Source organism: Colletotrichum paranaense (assembly GCF_030867605.1).
Source record: "Colletotrichum paranaense strain IMI 384185 chromosome Unknown Scaffold_9.1, whole genome shotgun sequence".
Classification (NCBI taxonomy): domain Eukaryota; kingdom Fungi; phylum Ascomycota; class Sordariomycetes; order Glomerellales; family Glomerellaceae; genus Colletotrichum; species Colletotrichum paranaense.
Genome location: NW_026848967.1, coordinates 1033852 through 1050617, shown reverse-complemented (window position 1 = coordinate 1050617; position 16766 = coordinate 1033852). Strand labels below are relative to the sequence as shown.

Below are 16766 nucleotides of genomic sequence, written 5' to 3'. Positions count from 1 at the left end.
CAGTCAACGGATGTGCGGTCCTTGAAGCCATCGCCAGCTTCAGTAAGGTACAGAGTGACACCTCAGAGTAGGGTACCTACTGACTGACAGAGCCCCGTGAGCCTCCCTGACAGCGAATTGGCACCAGTCAAGCCAGTAAACCGACCAACTAGGCGTGGTGCAAGGCACGTCGCACAGAGAATTGCACGCTACGAAAGATGGCGGCTGCCCCCAAGACTACCTGGAGAGCCGAGGCCCCACCCTTCCCGCTCAGCACTGGCCTCCGGTGGCTTAACTAAGCGTCCCGTCTGGTGGCTCTTTCTCCAGATCAGCGCTCTCCTCTCCTTCGCTCCTTCCACCACACACCCCCGTGACCACTGAACCCCTCACCGCCGAGAATCACCGGCTCCGGAACGGCCACTCACCGCCAAAGTCATTGGCCAATTCGGTTCGATAGTGGAGACAACACACACACCAGTCACGGTCGACTATCTTGACATCTTGCCCGATGCATCGATATCGACATCGACAAAACTACACCAAGCAAGCACGGACGGATCACCGACCCAAGATAGCCTCAAAAGTAGCCCCCGACATGGCTGAACGCGGCAGTTGCTCTTGGCTTTGATGACTTGCCAAGCTCTCCAAAGAGAAGCCCAATTAACCCAACCGGCAGTTTTTTCCTCTCATCGTGCGGCTCTCTCCTATGGCTGCGGTAGTTAGTGTACGATGCACTCTCAAACTTGGCAAACACCAGCATCAAAATCATCGTATATTCCGTTTGCGGAAAGTTTCAAGAGTCCAACGTCGGGGCGCAGCACGAAAGCAGGGCAAATTCTCGTTTTTTTCTCCTACACTATCTCTCGCCTTTCTTCACTACGCGACTACTCCCATCCGCCCATCCCGCTCTGTAGTACCGAAACTCGTGTGTGCCACTGCGTCCGTACGGAGGAAAACCATCAAGGAAACGACTGAAACCTTCCGAGGTATCCCCATCAACACTCTTTGCTGCATACGAACGACACGCCCTCCCACTTCCCGCTCTTCTTTTTCGCCTCCCCAGCGGCCGACGATTGCCTCCATCACCGTCACCCTCCTACCCTCTCTGGCCGCATTCGAGCAAGTCGACGGTTTTATTGCGGCGTAGAAGAGGAAGAAGAAAAGTCGTTATGTTTCCACAACGATACCAGTATGCCTCATGCGGTCTTCTTGTTGTTTCGTACATGTCCGCAATGAGACACAATTCCGAAAGGGTTTTAACAGAAACACTGAAGGCGAATCCTGGAATCGCCCCTCGAGATGTTCTCGGCCATTGCCACGCAAGCTTTTCCATTGTTTAAACTCGACGATATCCCACGCGGGCGCGGCCGCCCGCACGCACGCTTCTCTTTCACAACCTTCACGTTTGCTTCCAGAATTTTAAGAGAGTCCATAACGTGAAAGGTGTCGTTATCGTATACTGTCCGCAATGGGAAACGGGATAGACTTAAAGAGATTGGCCACATTGTCAAGCTTTCCTACAGGATGTGTCTCGCACGAGTCGGAATGAACCTCCATATCCTCTTTCTCTGTAATTTTTCGCCTCCGAGATTATTTTGCCTCCTTCAAACATATTGTAAGACGCTTCCGGAGCCGTAATTCACACACCATACATGTCACAATTCAACTCCAACGTTGATCTAAACAAGACTCTGTCACTTTTCAGTCTGAATGCGACGAGACGACGTACCGCAGTAAGGAAGGGAAGAAAAAAAAAAGCTTCACGAGGCTTTTTCGGTAGATCTTGCACTCGCGGTTTCCGGGTTTCAAGGGTCTTGCATGGTTGTTTCGATGCTTAGCTGTCTTGGCTGTATTTACACTTTTTTCTGCGCTGTTTACCTTGTAACAGTTCAACCTCGAATGGCATTACTCATAGTCATAACTCTCTGGTGACTTACTCAGACTCGTAGAGTTTCTCACATTACAACAGGGCCTAGCCCCGTAAGATGTCGTTCGTCTCATGAGGAAAGCCAGCAGACAAGACACCGCACGGGTGGGAACAACCCCGGTTGCGATAACGAGACGACAAAAATGCTTTCTTTCTCCGCGCCGTTTCCGTGTCGAGCTTGAGCTTATTTTCTGTATCCGTATGCGTGCGTGTGGTTGTATCCGCCATGCAAGGGGGGGACCAAGGGGAATGATGACACGTCCCCCGTTTGTCGGCCCTCGGACTGCTGCTGCTGCTGCTGCTGCTGCTGCACACGCCTCCTCCACGCAGCAAAAGAGAAGAGGGAGAGAGAAAACGTGTGAAGATGCCAAAAGCGGATACTCAATCGGCATGCAAACGCACAAACGCATCGCATCACATCGCAAACTGACCACTCACAGTCTCGGTCTCGGAATCGCCATGCCCATGCCACGCTGCCACGCTGCAGTGATCTACTACCCTACCTGCCGTCTTCGACACCGCATGTTCCGAGCGCGGCCGTGGGAATCACGGAGGCCGGCGTCGGAAGTGGAAGACAGATGCAGAGAGGACACGAGGGGGAATTAGCGTACCAGCTCGTCGGGGATGCAAGGAGAGGTAGAACGATCGTGCGTGGACACACGGATCACAACTACCATTCACTTAGTGGCATGATTCCAACCCAACGTGAGCCATCTGAGCGTATAGCGAACGCCGTTGACGTGAGTGACACTGACAACTTGACGCTGTCGGCGGGTCGTGTTGATCATGCCATTGCTTCAGCTTGGTGCCAGCTTTTGCTTCAAAAAAAGTTTGACTAGTAGTCACGTCACATAGCAGGTTTGTCATGGGTAGTTCCGCCCGCTCCTTGGCTTGGGACTGACGAACCGAGTGAGGTGAGGTGAGGTGAGAGTAACAAAATAAGAGGTATCTTTGATTTTCCAAGCGTTAACAATATCGTGTGATCGTGCCATATCCACTTCTCCATCGTGCATCTGTCTCCGATGCTCTGGCTCAGCCTAACAATGACACAGACATCCGGTCGCCCACTGCTTCAACAACTTGTCAAGGAAGACTACACCATGCTAGTGTCCACCAGAGAAGCGGCAGCCTGTGCGCTGAAGAAACGCCGTCTTCTCTGACGTGGGCTCGAGTTTAGCAGTAATGCCTTGGGACCCGGGATTCGGGTTCCTGACAGAGACAGTGCTGACTAGATAGAGCCTCCTTCGCCTGGCATATCCCGCCGCCGCGATCTCTGCTCTTCACCGGGCAAAACACCATCCTAAGAACATCACCAACACCCCTCCTCCTCCTTCTCACCCGAGCTTTCCCACATGACACGGGAGAAGCCAGTGACAGCGGGCGCAAGGCGTGCTCACGCCGAGGAGGAAGGCTACGGTCCTACCGCTCATTTGGGGTAGTCCTTCAAGTGGTAGCTCTTGAGCTTGACAAACTGATCGTAGCCGAAGCGGCTTAGGGTCTGCCCCTTGCCGGAGTTCTTCCAACCCGTCCACGCTAGGTCCTAAATGAGTTGTCAGTACCGAAGACTCTGAGGGGAAGGATGATGGCGGTGGCTTGATGACGAAGATGGCTTGCAGGCCGGTGGGAAAACAAAAACGACTGGCGAGTGTATAGAGTTTGCGAAAGCCGGCAGGCAGATAAAACAACAAAAGAAAAGGAAGATGAAATGCGGCTACCCGCTCCGAGTCGGAACTTCTTAACACTTTGCCAACTCTAGCGTTCGGGGCGGGGGGGAGCATCGGGCTAAGGAATAGGGAAAGGGTGGGGACCGGAGACAAACAAACACGGAGGATAGGGATCGGAGCGGGCAGAATACAGGTCGGATGATCGCCAAGGATAGATAAGAAATGGCATGTTTGTTGCTTGTAGGGTATACTCACTGGGCTGGGGTAATCGCATCGGTTAACGAAGACGGTTCCTGCTTCGACCTGGTCCGCGAGCTCGTAGCCGCGGTCCGTGTCCTTGGTCCAGATGCTGGCCGTCAGGCCGAACTCGCTGTCGTTCATGAGCTTAACAGCCTCCTCGTCACTCTTGACCCGCTGGACGGGAATCACCGGTCCAAACGTCTCCTCCGTCATGACGGTCATCGAGTGGTCCACGCCCGTGAGAAGTGTGGGCTTGACAAAGTTGCCCTTGGGCGGGGGGTTGCTGAAGGACTCGTTCTCGGGGGTTGCGTCAGTGGCGCCCTTGGAGAGGGCGTCCTTGATATGCGACTCAATGGCTTCCTGGGAACGCTTTGAGATGACGGGGCCAACGTGCGTGCCCTTGTCAAACGGGTCTCCGAGCACGTACCCCTTGAGAACCTTCTGGACGGCTTCGACAAAAGCATCGTGAATCTTGTCGTCAACATACACCCTCTCGACGGAGCAGCAGCTCTGTCCCGAGTTGAAGACGGCGCCGTCGACGATCTCGGCCGCGGCCCAGTCAATGTCTACATCGCTACGGATGTAGGCCGGGTCCTTTCCTCCCAACTCCAAACCGACGTTGACGACACGGTCTGACGCAGCCTGCTGCACGGCCAGACCACCGGCCACGGAGCCGGTGAAGGCAACGAGCTTCACCTTGGGGTTACGCACGATGGACTCAATCATGACGGGAGAGCCGCAGTGGAAGTACTGCAGCACGCCGGCCGGGAGACCGGCCTCCTCAAACACCTTGGCCACGCGCTCCACAATTGTCGGAGTCTGCGGTGAGGGCTTCAAGATGACGGTGTTGCCAGACAATAGCGCGGGAATGAGCGAGTTGACCAGAATGAGGTAAGGGTACTGGGAGTGTGATGTCAGTAAGAGAGACAGCGGTATCGCGGTGGTGGTGGCTCAGCAGTTTGCGCGTTTGTCTCACAGCAATGGAAACATTGAACGTGCTGCAGACACCACGTAACGGGAGAAGCCACGAAAAGTAGGAGACAAAGAGAACCCACATTCCAGGCAAAGAGGACGAGGACCGGGCCAACGGGAACCTTGCGAATGAAGCGCTTGAATCCCTTCTCAGCCTCGCCGTCGGTGTCCTTGAGGACGTCATCGGCAATCTTGAGGAGGTACTCGCCGCGCTTCACCGCCGTGGCGATTTCGACGCCAGTGTAGGCACAAGGGCGGCCCATCTGGACGGTAAGCTCTTGGGCGAGGTCATCCTTTTGCTCGAGGAGGAGGCTCAGAGCCTTCTTGACGATGGTCTTGCGGTCGGCCAGCGAGGTCTTGCTCCATGACTCGAAAGCCTTGGTGGCGGTGTTGGGAAGCTCATCTAAGTCGGCCTGGGAGACGCCGTTGCGGGTGAGGATGGCCTCATTGGTGGTGGGAGAGATGGTCTTGAGGACTTCGACAGACATGTTTAGTTGATTCTCTTCTTCACGGGGGTATCAAAAGGTTCAAGTTGAAGAGAGAAGACTATGAATGAGAAAAAGGGAATCAGTTCACAGTTGTTGATCAGGAGGCAATTCGCAGCTTAGATATCCCCCTTCATGAATCGTGAGCTCACTGAGGGGCAGGTGGAGGGGCAATGGCATGGAGGGGCAACCGCCGCACCTGTGACCTCCTGCCGGACCGCGCTTGTGGGGAACGCGGTAAGATAAGGGGATGATGTAATCAATCAGTACCACCGCCGATAAGATATTGGCGATAAGACCCGCTCTAATTTTTTTACAGACCGCGCGCCCTGGGATCGCGGACTTTTGCTTGGATACCGTACAACGACAGTTGCATTACCGCCGACCACGAGGCTACCGACAAGGCTGCAGTAGGGAAATTGTATCTTGCCGTTGCTAGCATTCCAATACTTTGAGGACCCACCGTTTATCCATTCTAAGTCCCAGCAAGCCGCTATGGCTCCCGAAAAACGAAACAAGTTTCTCGACGCAGACGAGAGCGACGACGACCTCGACCAGGGTTACGACTCCGAGGCTGAGGAGCTGCGCAAAGGAGGCCGCAGTGCCAAGAGGCGCAAAGTCGACAGCGAGGACGAGGACGACTTCAGCGACGAGGAGCAGAACGTCACAAAGGACGCCGAAGACGCCGCGAGGGACGACGACGAAGAAGATTCCGACGAAGATGCGGAAGCCTCAACCTCAACCAAGGAAAAGTCCTCAAGCTCGGCATCAAAGCTAGACCTGCCCGATGTCTCCAAACCCCTCACGAAAAAGAACCTTGTCGCGACGGAAGAAGCCATCAAGAAATCCGGCGTCGTCTACATCTCCCGCATCCCGCCCTTCATGAAGCCCCAGAAGCTGCGTTCCCTCCTCGAGCCCTACGGCAAGATCAACCGCATCTTCCTCGCGCCCGAGGACCCGACCGCGCACGCGCGCCGCGTCAAGGCCGGCGGCAACAAGAAAAAGTCCTACACGGAGGGCTGGGTCGAGTTCATGCGGAAAAAGGACGCCAAAGCCGTCTGCGAGCTGCTGAACGCGCGGACCATTGGCGGCAAGAAGGGGTCGTACTACCACGACGACATCTGGACGCTAAAGTACCTCAAGGGGTTCAAGTGGCGCCACCTGACGGAGCAGATCACGGCCGAGAACGCGGAGCGGACGAGCAGGATGCGGGCCGAGATTAGCAAAGCGAGCAAGGAGAACAAGGAGTTTGTGCGCAACGTGGAGAGGGCCAGGGTGTTGGATGGTATTGCTGCGACGAGGGAGAAGCGCGGCAAGGCGGCTGCGTCGACGACGGAAGCGGGGGCCTCTGTCGATGGTGGTGCGGCGGCGGCACCGGCGGCGGACGAGAAGCTGGACAAGAGGCGGACGGTGTTTAAGCAAATACCCCTGGCGGACAGGAAAAGCGAGGCTGGCTCGGCTGCGAAGCCGGCAGGTGATGTTGCGAGGGTGCTCGGGAAGATCTTCTAGTGAAGGAGAGGGGTGGGGTGTGTGCTTATGTTCGGCGTTCAACAGTTATCGCCGCTTATGTTACTGGTAATGGGAAGCATAAAATGTGACTTTCAAAAATCATAAGATGAAAAGCGCGAGAGCCCTATGGACCGGCAGCCTCGGGATGTTGCGGTGTGTGTCACTGGTGGGCATCTATGGCCGACTTGCCGGACTACGAATGCGAGAGCTACTGGGTCACCATCTTTGACGGCTGAGGTGGGCAATATGTCTGGCATCTTGGCATGAAAAGAAAAGACGAAATGACGTTTCTTTGTGTGTCTACCTCTACGGGACGAAGCTATCCACAGTTGAAAAGCCGGCAGTAGTATTCAGGCAGGATGATGCGTGTCGTCTGTACTCACCAGCATGAAGAAGACCCTTTGGACTTCGAAGTATATTACTGCATAACCGGAGCGAATGCGAATGCTTCCTCTACACCACTCTCGGCTCCGCGACGAGCCACACACTTGGAGAGCTCTTGACTTGGCGATCTATTCACTTGGCATGAAAGATATGATGAAATGGTCCCTTGGAACCTCGGACGAAGAAGCTGCTCGAAATGAAGTCGTTAAAATAGCCAGCGCTAATATGAATACTTTACCGTTAGAAAGTACGCAAGAGCATGTGAGGGAGTGCGTAATTGCAGCAATCTAGGCTCGGAACGACCTTCCATTGGTAGTTTGCAATACGTCGTCATTTTGTAGAGATCCTTGTTGGCCGTGGCTGCGATCTTGACCACCTCATCAACAGCTCTCCAGCCTCGGCCTCAACTCACACCAACTTACACTGAGCTCACCACAACGCAACCTCGGCGAACCTCCTAACTCGACAATACCGGCACAAGCTCATAGACACAAGCCATGAATGAGAATTCCTCCCATGATATGTCACTATTCCTACTCACACGAAACCGTAGTCATCGCCAAAAAGCACCACGCCGCGCCAACCTTCACCGGCGTCCAAGAAACCAAGCAAACAAAGTCCCCGTCTACAGCATCTCGATCAGATGGCAGCAACCCCGATCTTCAAAAGCCTCAAACGCAAAAAAAAAAAAAAAAAGAAAAAAAAAAGGCAACACCCGTTGTTACGAGCGCACACTGGCGGTCTCCACTCCCACTTCTGCCCGCTCGCCGAGGTCACCCCGGCCAAATGGAGTAAACCAAGCCGCCGTCGCCCGTCGCCGTGTGGGTGAGAGAATGAGCCTCCCGTCCGTCGGAGTCCGCCTTGACCTGTGAGTGAGCAAGGTAGAAACAAAACGTTGACCACGACGTACACCCTCCCCACCATCATGACAAACCCCAGGGAAACTGTAAATCCGTGCGGTGCGGCGCCGACATTCAGGTCCCCGTCGGCATCCCGCTGCCTCCCTCCCTCCCTCCATCGTCTCATCAATGTCGCCAGCGAAAGTTGGTGGTCGGAAACGGTGGAGGTGGAGGCTTACCTCATGATGGATGGGGTGTGTATGTGTGAGTAGAACCTCCATGGGTGTGACGGACACGTCTATTGTCTGAGTGGTCCAAAGTCTGGGGAAAGGGAGGTGCCGACAGGTCTCTTACTCCCGCTTAACCGCCGGCGCCTGGAGGCTGTCTGGGACTCGGGCCCGGGGTCGGGGAGGGTAAGGCTGAGTCTGAACGGCCCCTTGGAGAGACTCTGGGGAAGCCTTAGGGTAGGATGAGGAAGGACGGACCACGTCGGTTTCGTAGAAGGTTGAAACAACGACGCCGTCTCTGGTACCCAGGCAGAGCCTCAGAGGGCGTGGCTCCTAGAGTCGGCTGCGGCCGGTTTCGCGGGCCCAAGAGTGTCCAGTGCTGGATGGGCGTAGGGGAGGCTCTCCGTCTCTCGAATGAACAGACAGACAGACGGACGGACAGGCCATGGGCTCGTAAGGCTCATGACTAAGGTAGGGGTCTGGAGGTGCCGAGTTTATGGTGTGACTTGCGTGCTTAAGCCCGCTGGAGTCGGCGATTAGAAACAGTGAAGTCGGCAGTCCCAGACAGTCGGCACCCTCTTTGGGTAACTGAGGGAGAAGAGCACGGACGAACAACTGTTGATGGGAAGGTCGATGTGCTGTTGTACGAATAAACACCAGAGGGTAGGGTGTGAATGGTGTGAATGGTATAAGTCGGGGGAGCCCCTGTCGAAGGCCGTGCGACGAGTTGCTGCTGGACGCACGTACGACGTTGCCTATCACTGGGGGAGTGCTGAGCACAGAGCGTAGAGAGGGCAAGAAGAGTGCATGAAGAGAAGCTCGGACAAGTTGAAATGGCACATCGCCGACAGCTCTGAGACTGGATCCTTGCTTAACGGCGATGGGATCGTGAGATGCGGCGGTTGAACGGCAGAGAGGAACACACTGCAGAGAAACGCAACAAGACAAGGGCGGACGCATGAGCCACGTGGTGATCTGGTAGTGTAGTCTTTTTTTGTCTAACGACAAACGCAAACGCCCTTTTTCACTTGCGTCGCAGTCTCAGTCAAAGGTATCTGATGATGCATACACGCCTTGCCACCCCATCCTTGAAACCATCCCATTCGTTTTCTGAGAGAGAGATGCCTCCACTCTCTTCCTCTATTGCCCAAGAAACCAAACGTGTCCACGTACCATCTCGTAAGGAAACAAATTTTCTCCCCGCAGACGGCCACTTAACCTTAACACCGTCCCGGGGCCACCAAACGTCGGGGACCGCGACAGAGACACGTCCCAACTTTGTCCCGTCCGTCCATGGACGACACGCCCCTCCCCTTCACCTTTCGGAAGACGGACATCCACACCTGACGCTTAATCCTGAATCTGGAGTTCGTCCATGTCGTCAAGCAGTTCATCCATGTCCACCCTCGGAGCACCCTCGTCGCCCTCGGTCTCGGCGATGCTCATGGCGTCCGGATCGATGTTCTGCGGCTGTTGTGACTTGTACAGCGCCATCGTCGCGCGCAGCTCGTCGTCCTCCTCGACATCGCGCAAGAATTGCTCGTAGTCCTCGTTCATGCGGTCCTGGTCAGCCTGCTTGGGCAGCAGCTCACCCTCGTCCTTGGCCATGCGCTTGAGCTTCCAGTTACGGTTCTTGTGCTTTCTTCTGTTGGGGTAGTGCTTCTTGACGAGGATGACGTCGGGTATCGTCGAGCCGTAGGCGTGCGACTCTTCAATGGCGTCAAACTCCTCGTTGTTGAAGTTGGTGCCCGTGAGCATGTAGCCCAAGACCGAGTCGCCGGCGTGCAGCAGGCCGCCCAAGTGTGTTCTCGCAAAGTAGGTCTTGTCGTTTGAGCCCAGGTCGGAGGCACGGGCTACTTGCACCTCTGCGAGATGCCACTTGCCCTTTGTGATGCCCGTCGGCTCGATGTCCATGACGATAAACTCAACGAGTGACTTGACGTCGGCGAGGGAACGGAACGGTGCACGCCAGTAAATAGGAGCGCTGACATCTGCGGTCTGAAGGGTGTTGGGGTCGAAAAGGTATACTGCGGTTCCGATCTTGTGGCAAATGACGAGGGGGGAAATGTTGCCGGATGCTCGGGCCAGCTTGATGGGCAGAGCCACAAGATCGTCACGGCAAATAGGAATCAGTTCGACTGAAAAGGTGAACTTGAAAGATTTTGTCGATGTGTGGATATCCTGCGAAATGAGCTCCTGCGACTTCTTGACCGTGCAAGGCACAACGGAGTTGAGGAAATCACAGAACTTTTCAGCCTGATTCCTCGCCGAAAAGAAGAAATCGATTCCGTCCTTTGCTTCCTTAATATTGAGGGTATCTTTGTGTGCACCGTGCTTCATAATCAACTGCTCGAGGTAGAGGAACGTCCTCTTATGCAGGACCTTTTGCCGGACCTGGACGGAGGCGCGCCACACGTTGGCCGTGTAGGACTTTGCGCAGTCGGGACATTGCTGGTATGCGACGATGTAAACCGCCTCAAAGGCCTGCTGGAGAAGTACGCCGCTCTGGACCTCGTCCTGGATCGTAATCTTGACCTTGACTCGTCTCGAATGGGGTTCCGTCCACACAAAGGAGGCGTCGATGATGCGTATCTTGTTCAGGCCCTTTAGCTTCTTGAGGCAGAGGGCGAGGAGTTCGCGGGACTCGGGGGCGGCGACGATCCAACTGCTGGGCGGCAGCAGCCAGCGCTCGCAATCTCTGCAGTAGTTGAGGGTGGCTTCGCGCTGGACGCCCTGGGAGATGTCGACAGTCAACTTGATGCAGTCGAAGCAGAGCGCGTTGGCGGCGGTCGTTCCGTCGATGGGAGCGCCGCAGTTGCAGCAGAGAATCGTGGCGTGGGTGCTGTTCATATTCATTTTGGCGTCTCTTTTTGCCCTCACTACCTAAGTCCTTGTCGATGTCGAGGAGGGAAAAGGTTTGGGAAACTGAGGCGACAAGGGGCTCTCTTGGGCAATTTGGGCTCGGTGTATGGCGGGGTTGTTCATCGAGGGGGAAAAAAAAAATCATGAACCCCGAACGATAAGGCGAGCGCGGGGCTTATCAATAGAGTCACATGATAATGACGCCGCTGGTGGCGGGGTTTCGCCCAGCTTCGAGTCACATTAGTAATCACAACTAACACCAGCATCCAGTCGTGCATTCTATCATCTAAATACCTAAAATCAGAGGGAGTCCCACCCGGGGAAAACGGCAGCTGGGCACGGAATTCGAATACTTTAGTCAAAGACTGTGTCAATAAATCACTTCGGTGACTCATCGTTGGCTCAATAGCTTGGCACCTCCTCCCAGGTCGGCATTGTCGGCCATGTCGATGTTCAAGAGGCTTCCTCAAGGTGGTAATTTGCTACATTTGCGTGAAGAGAGACTAATAAAAGGCCCACCCTTGGCATATCGGTTTTCACGAAACGAATTGCGGCCATTCTGGCTCAAGCTAGCCGAGACGCCATGATTGCAGCATAAGTAGGATCTATGTTAACAGCAGTATCGGACAATCAATAGATAATATAGGAGTCAGGACACTTCGCTTAGACCTATGCATGTATCAAGGCTGTTATAAAAGTTTTCACTTGCCTCACTATAAATAGGACAGTAGAGAGAGACAGAAGGAAGGGGACAGCACGAACTGTGTGGATTCGTCGTCTGATTCGGCCAAGCCTTCGTAAATGTTTTCATACACGGGGTCAGGCTCGTGGATGTCAAGCCCCTGAATCGGAACCCTTTTCTAGATACTCGGAACTGTGTCTTGAAGATTATCCATCACTTCTGACTCTTAGCGGGCCAGACTACTAGTACAAATAAATAGCCGAGGATAACCTGGGGAGCAACGAGACTACTTTTAGGCCTATCGTAGTTCTGCGAACCCATCTCATCGACTTCCGGGATCTACAGCTGCTATAACCGCCGCGTCAGTCAGCCTCCTGTAGATTTCTCGCGCACACCCCCTCCGCCTATTGTCTGTGGTAACGAAAGGAGAATAATCGCGAGGGGCGATCCGTCATTTATAACCAAGTTACTCAAACATTCGAAATTGCAGCTCGGAACTTTTGGCATCATCAACATGGCTTGGAATTCTGGTGTAGTATGAGTGGCATCATCCGTGATCCAAGATTCTCGCTCAGTCTAAGAACACATCACCGCAGGTCTCCAGCTTCCACAAAATCTTCAAATCGCAAAGAATCTATTTTTTCTCTCTCAAGGGTATACCTACAGAAGGTTTCAGATCATGAACTCGTTAAAAATGGTCATCTCTACGCCTTACCGTTCACCTCCTCAGTCTTCTCCGCCTCCTTTCCATTCGTCCCGTTGCCGTTCTCCTGACCAACGGGACCAATAGTCTCCCGAGCAACCATCAAATCCTGAGCCAACGCACCGAGGTGAAGCACATCAGCCGACATGGAAATAAGACTCATCCTCTTCGCCGCCTCCCGAAGCTTCTCAGGGCTTCCGTACGGCGGCGCGCAGAACGCGAAGCCAGCATACGGCTTGTCATGCTTGTCAATCGTATCGAAGAAGAGCTTCGAGATCTCGAGCCACTCGGGCTCATCGGCGCCCATGCCGCCCATCTTGGCTTCGAGGTTCATGCTGACGCGGCAGTCGAGCGTGCCGAACCAGACGACGTCGATGTCGGGGCACTCTGTGAGGATCGCGTCGAGGTTGCGCACGCCCTCGGCGGACTCGATCTGGATCATGATGGCGGCCTGGTCGTTGACGCACTTGTGGATGTCGCGGTTGGGATCGTAGGGGGTGTCGGTGAGGAAGGGGATGAGGCGGAAGGGGGGAGCAGAGCGTGTGCCGCGCTGCTTGGTGCCGTACTTGGCTGCGGACAGGACGTGCTTGGCCTCCTCTACCGTCTCGACCTGGGGGATGACGACGCTGGCACCGCAGTCGAGGGCATAGCCGATGGCGGCGTGGTCGTGGCCGGGAACACTGCGGGATGCATGTCAGCACTAGCTTCACTGTCGCGAGGTGTTTATGGGAACACCCACCGAACCCATGGGATGGTTCGTCCCTGGCTCATGAAGATGGCTTCGTGGACCATCTATCCCCCGTTGATCAGTGAAGTTCGGCACAGCGAGTTGTCGTTCCGGCCGATGACTTACCGATGTCATGGTCTCGACGTTACAGGACGTATGCTCCCAGTCAATCCAAACTGCGTCGTATCCCATAGGGGCAAGGAAGCGTGTGATGGGGAGAGAACTGAGGCCAGCATAATAGCACATCAATGGGGGGATCTTCTTCTCGTGGGCATCGCGAATGGCTTGACGAGCCTTGTGCGGTTGAAACAGGGAGGGCGCCGCGTAGGCATTCATTCCCAGCGTAGGGACATTCTTGTATTCCTGGCCGATGACTGACATCTTGGCTAGTCTGTCCGCTCGGAAGATGGGTGATAGTAGATGAATAGAGTCTCTGGGATGAGGTATCCAAGTAATGGAAGAGATATCGATGCGTCCAAATGTTGACGAAAAGAGCGGCAATGGTAACTCTTTTATATCACGTTGGATTCATCAAACGTCACATTGCATGCTGCCAACTTGTGGACCTTCAGGGACCACCAGAGCTTGCCGGGGCTCGCAATTGGTTTCTCTCCGGCAACGATAACGTGGAGCTGGACTATCGGTTTGTCTCTGTGACCCAGCATTGGTCCTATACGGTGCCCTAGAAGATGTCCCAACTATTGACTTGCTTTGACCTTGTTCAACGAGGAGAGTTTCTACAGCACGATGGATGCAACGACGGGTGGATACCCTACTCTCACGTCAGCGTGTGTCGGCAAAAGAAAGTATTTGGTCGTTATGCTCAAGCATAAGACTTTACAAAAGGACAAAGTTCCGTACCCTAGCCGTAAACGCTCTTCCGTACATCAATCCAATGGCTTATTGGGTATCTTAGTGCTTAGTATAGGGTAAAGCAACGGCGATATGGGCGAGCTTCCTAGACGCGGGGAACGCAAGAAGTTGGTGCATTAACCAGACGGTCATTGTTCGAGGGACGTCAATTGCTACCTCTCGGACACGGGCCGAATTGGTCGGGTCCTAACAGCCGGCTGAGCTGGCGTAAGCTTCTACCAGCCTCCAATGACCTTTGAAAGGAATATCATGTTTTTGGCTCCGCGCTAAGCGTTGTCCATCACAGTAGGTCTTACTGCAGGATCATTTACGACCTGGATCAGACAGGGGATCGTATGGACCCTCAGAAAATGTCCCACATGGATATTTTGCCGTCTTTGCTGCCAGCTGCCAGCCAGTGAGCATTCTGAGCTTGCTGGATGCGCCTGTCCTTGACACTGAGCTGCTGTTGTCCTGGACGAGAGATAAGATCGTGGGGAAGCTGATTGGGATCGCTGGACGCGCTTCGGGTTTCATCAGTCCGGGATGTCGCGCCGACACTAGCCAAGGCAACCGCGTAACATCCCACTTGGTGCCATTTGAGAGCTGCCACCTCCTTGAGCGTCTTGGAGGAATACACACGAATCATGGAATCCCAGCCAGCGGTAGCAAAGATGCGTCCGTCGTCCCGAAGGCGTAAACTCTGCTGGCCCGAATGCTTGGTGTTCAGAATCTTCAACGGCTGCTGGATGATGCCCCCACCAGTATCGGCGTTAGGTCCCGGATTAGGGCCCGGAATAGGGTGTTTGGCGATTGTCGCATCTGCACCGGAGGTAAGAAAGTAGCCTTGCTCCGCGACGACGTCGAGGGAGAGGATGGGCTGGTTATGGACTTGAGACAAGTAGGTAGTATTCCAAGTCCCACTGCTGAGCTGCAAGACCGTTGCTAACCCATTCTCGTATGCGGCGACGAGGGTCAAACGACCATTGGTGGATGACGGTGTAGACCCGGGTACGTCAACGTACAGCAGGGCTAGGGCCATGACCATGCCATTCTTCTCTGTTGACTTTATTGTGTGAAGTCGCTTCTTGGACGGTAATTCGTAGATGTCGACCTATCACGGATGCACGGGTTAGGTCCCCGGTCTCATGCAGATGGCCGGGCTTAAAGGCGGAGATAATTGGCGGGGATGGTGAACTGACCGATTCCGACGCCAGAGTGTTTGGCACTGCTAGTAATAAGTTCGAAGATTCGGACGCGTCTTCGCCAGGCAGCGGAGCATATGATGCGAATGAACAGAAATTCATGGTGTTGACGTCGATGAGATGCAAAAGCCAAGGCTGTGGCCGTGGCTCTGCTGTCTCATCGAGAGGTAGCTTCTTGCTCAGGTGAGATTCATCCTTGAGGCCCAGTTGCCAGACGGCAAGCTTATGATCCCGGCCGTGGCTGAGTAGAGTGTGAGAGAGGATCAGCGATGCAGCAATGGAGGGAGGCTCACGTTATTATCCGGTCGTCTCCCCAACCCTTTATCCCCAAAATTGCGTTCTCATGTGGCCTCCATACGGCCGTCGGGCGCATAATGGTAAGGTCCCAGAGGACGACGAAGCCTTCCGCATCTCCGCTGGCTAAACGATCGTTACCGCGGACGAAGGATAAAGCGTGCACTTGGGCTTTATGGCCTCGAAGGATGGACTTTGGGTGAGGGGTCGATTCTGCCATGGCCTAGATTGTCCGACCTGCGATCTTGTCGCGCGAAAGATTAGAGTGAAAGCGCGGCGATTTGAGATGGCGGAGGAAAAGTCGAAAACAGTGTCTCTAAATTTGGAAACGCACAGTACACTTCTGCGGAAGGAAGGGTCCTGGCCCACCTGCACTCCTCTAACCGGCTTACTTAACGCTGCAGAGGTGAGCCACTGTTGCCTGTCGGAACATGCTGTTCACAGGATCATGACAGTGCTTCGTCTGATTGCCATGCTATGCCATATTTTCTCTGCTTTTAGGAATCTGACAATTTGACAAATTTCAGAGATGGCATTTCTGACTACCGGGATTCGGGATGCCGAGTACAACAACGGGGACAAGGTATCTCACGTCAGACCTCTGACACATTACGAACCGCCCGTTTGCGTGAGGTGTCGCACTTTGATTCGAGGACGAACTGATGATAATCTACACCCAAGAGCTCGGATCCCACGGCGGCGGATGTTGATATGACTGGCGAGATAAATACCTGATAAGGACCAGGGATGTTGTGTGAGGTGAGATATCTTGGCAATTCCGAAATAGAGCCCGTGACGTGGGAAAATGGGAAATAGGCACTATAATTCACCTTTACCGTGAGGGAAAATGCGTGTACAGGCGAGAGAGCGAGAGAGCCCGTGCATGTTTTTTTTACTTCGATTGCGATTGGGGCGTCTGTTTAAAGTTGCCATTACCTATCCACCGCGAGCTGGGGTTATCACGACATGACTCTTGTAAGGCGGAGAAGATCGAGAGGCCCGTGAGGCCCATGTACAATGTATCCGTATAAGTCGGTTCACGTTGTATCCCTCTGCCTCTGCGAATGCCACAAGTTAGTCACCGTCCCTTCAGTGCGGTATGAGATTTGTCCACTAGAGGGTGGTGGGAAGCGGACGGTGCGGCCGAGTCGACCGAAGGGTCCGGACCGCATCGGATATTATGGATACGAGCGGAGGGAGGTGAGTCGTCGCCCG

The 16766-nt window shown here is 54.4% G+C and overlaps 6 protein-coding genes across 6 annotated transcripts; 1 reads left to right on the top strand and 5 right to left on the bottom strand.

Annotated features, from left to right (window-relative positions):
- Nucleotides 1-855: 855 nt before the first annotated feature.
- Nucleotides 856-975, bottom strand: CPAR01_11096 (uncharacterized protein; the record flags this gene model as incomplete). Its single annotated transcript, XM_060495355.1, has 1 exon — nt 856-975. The coding sequence occupies one exon, from the start codon at nt 973-975 to the stop codon at nt 856-858; it is 120 nt and encodes a 39-aa protein (XP_060345703.1).
- A 2357-nt stretch (nt 976-3332) lies between these two features.
- On the bottom strand, nt 3333-5270 carry CPAR01_11095 (aldehyde dehydrogenase; the record flags this gene model as incomplete). The annotated part of the gene is made up of 3 exons (XM_060495354.1): nt 3333-3446; nt 3826-4710; nt 4866-5270. The coding sequence occupies 3 exons, from the start codon at nt 5268-5270 to the stop codon at nt 3333-3335; spliced, it is 1404 nt and encodes a 467-aa protein (XP_060345702.1).
- A 492-nt stretch (nt 5271-5762) lies between these two features.
- On the top strand, nt 5763-6776 carry CPAR01_11094 (RNA recognition domain-containing protein; the record flags this gene model as incomplete). Its single annotated transcript, XM_060495353.1, has 1 exon — nt 5763-6776. The coding sequence occupies one exon, from the start codon at nt 5763-5765 to the stop codon at nt 6774-6776; it is 1014 nt and encodes a 337-aa protein (XP_060345701.1).
- A 2800-nt stretch (nt 6777-9576) lies between these two features.
- On the bottom strand, nt 9577-11082 carry CPAR01_11093 (NMD3 family protein; the record flags this gene model as incomplete). Its single annotated transcript, XM_060495352.1, has 1 exon — nt 9577-11082. One exon carries the CDS (start codon nt 11080-11082, stop codon nt 9577-9579), a length of 1506 nt encoding a protein of 501 aa, XP_060345700.1.
- Nucleotides 11083-12474: 1392 nt separating this feature from the next.
- CPAR01_11092 (HpcH/HpaI aldolase/citrate lyase family protein) lies at nt 12475-13581 on the bottom strand (the record flags this gene model as incomplete). The annotated part of the gene is made up of 3 exons (XM_060495351.1): nt 12475-13153; nt 13213-13265; nt 13327-13581. The coding sequence occupies 3 exons, from the start codon at nt 13579-13581 to the stop codon at nt 12475-12477; spliced, it is 987 nt and encodes a 328-aa protein (XP_060345699.1).
- An 835-nt stretch (nt 13582-14416) lies between these two features.
- CPAR01_11091 (WD repeat domain-containing protein) lies at nt 14417-15771 on the bottom strand (the record flags this gene model as incomplete). Its single annotated transcript, XM_060495350.1, has 3 exons — nt 14417-15166; nt 15255-15498; nt 15551-15771. The coding sequence occupies 3 exons, from the start codon at nt 15769-15771 to the stop codon at nt 14417-14419; spliced, it is 1215 nt and encodes a 404-aa protein (XP_060345698.1).
- Between the last annotated feature and the right edge of the window lie 995 nt (nt 15772-16766).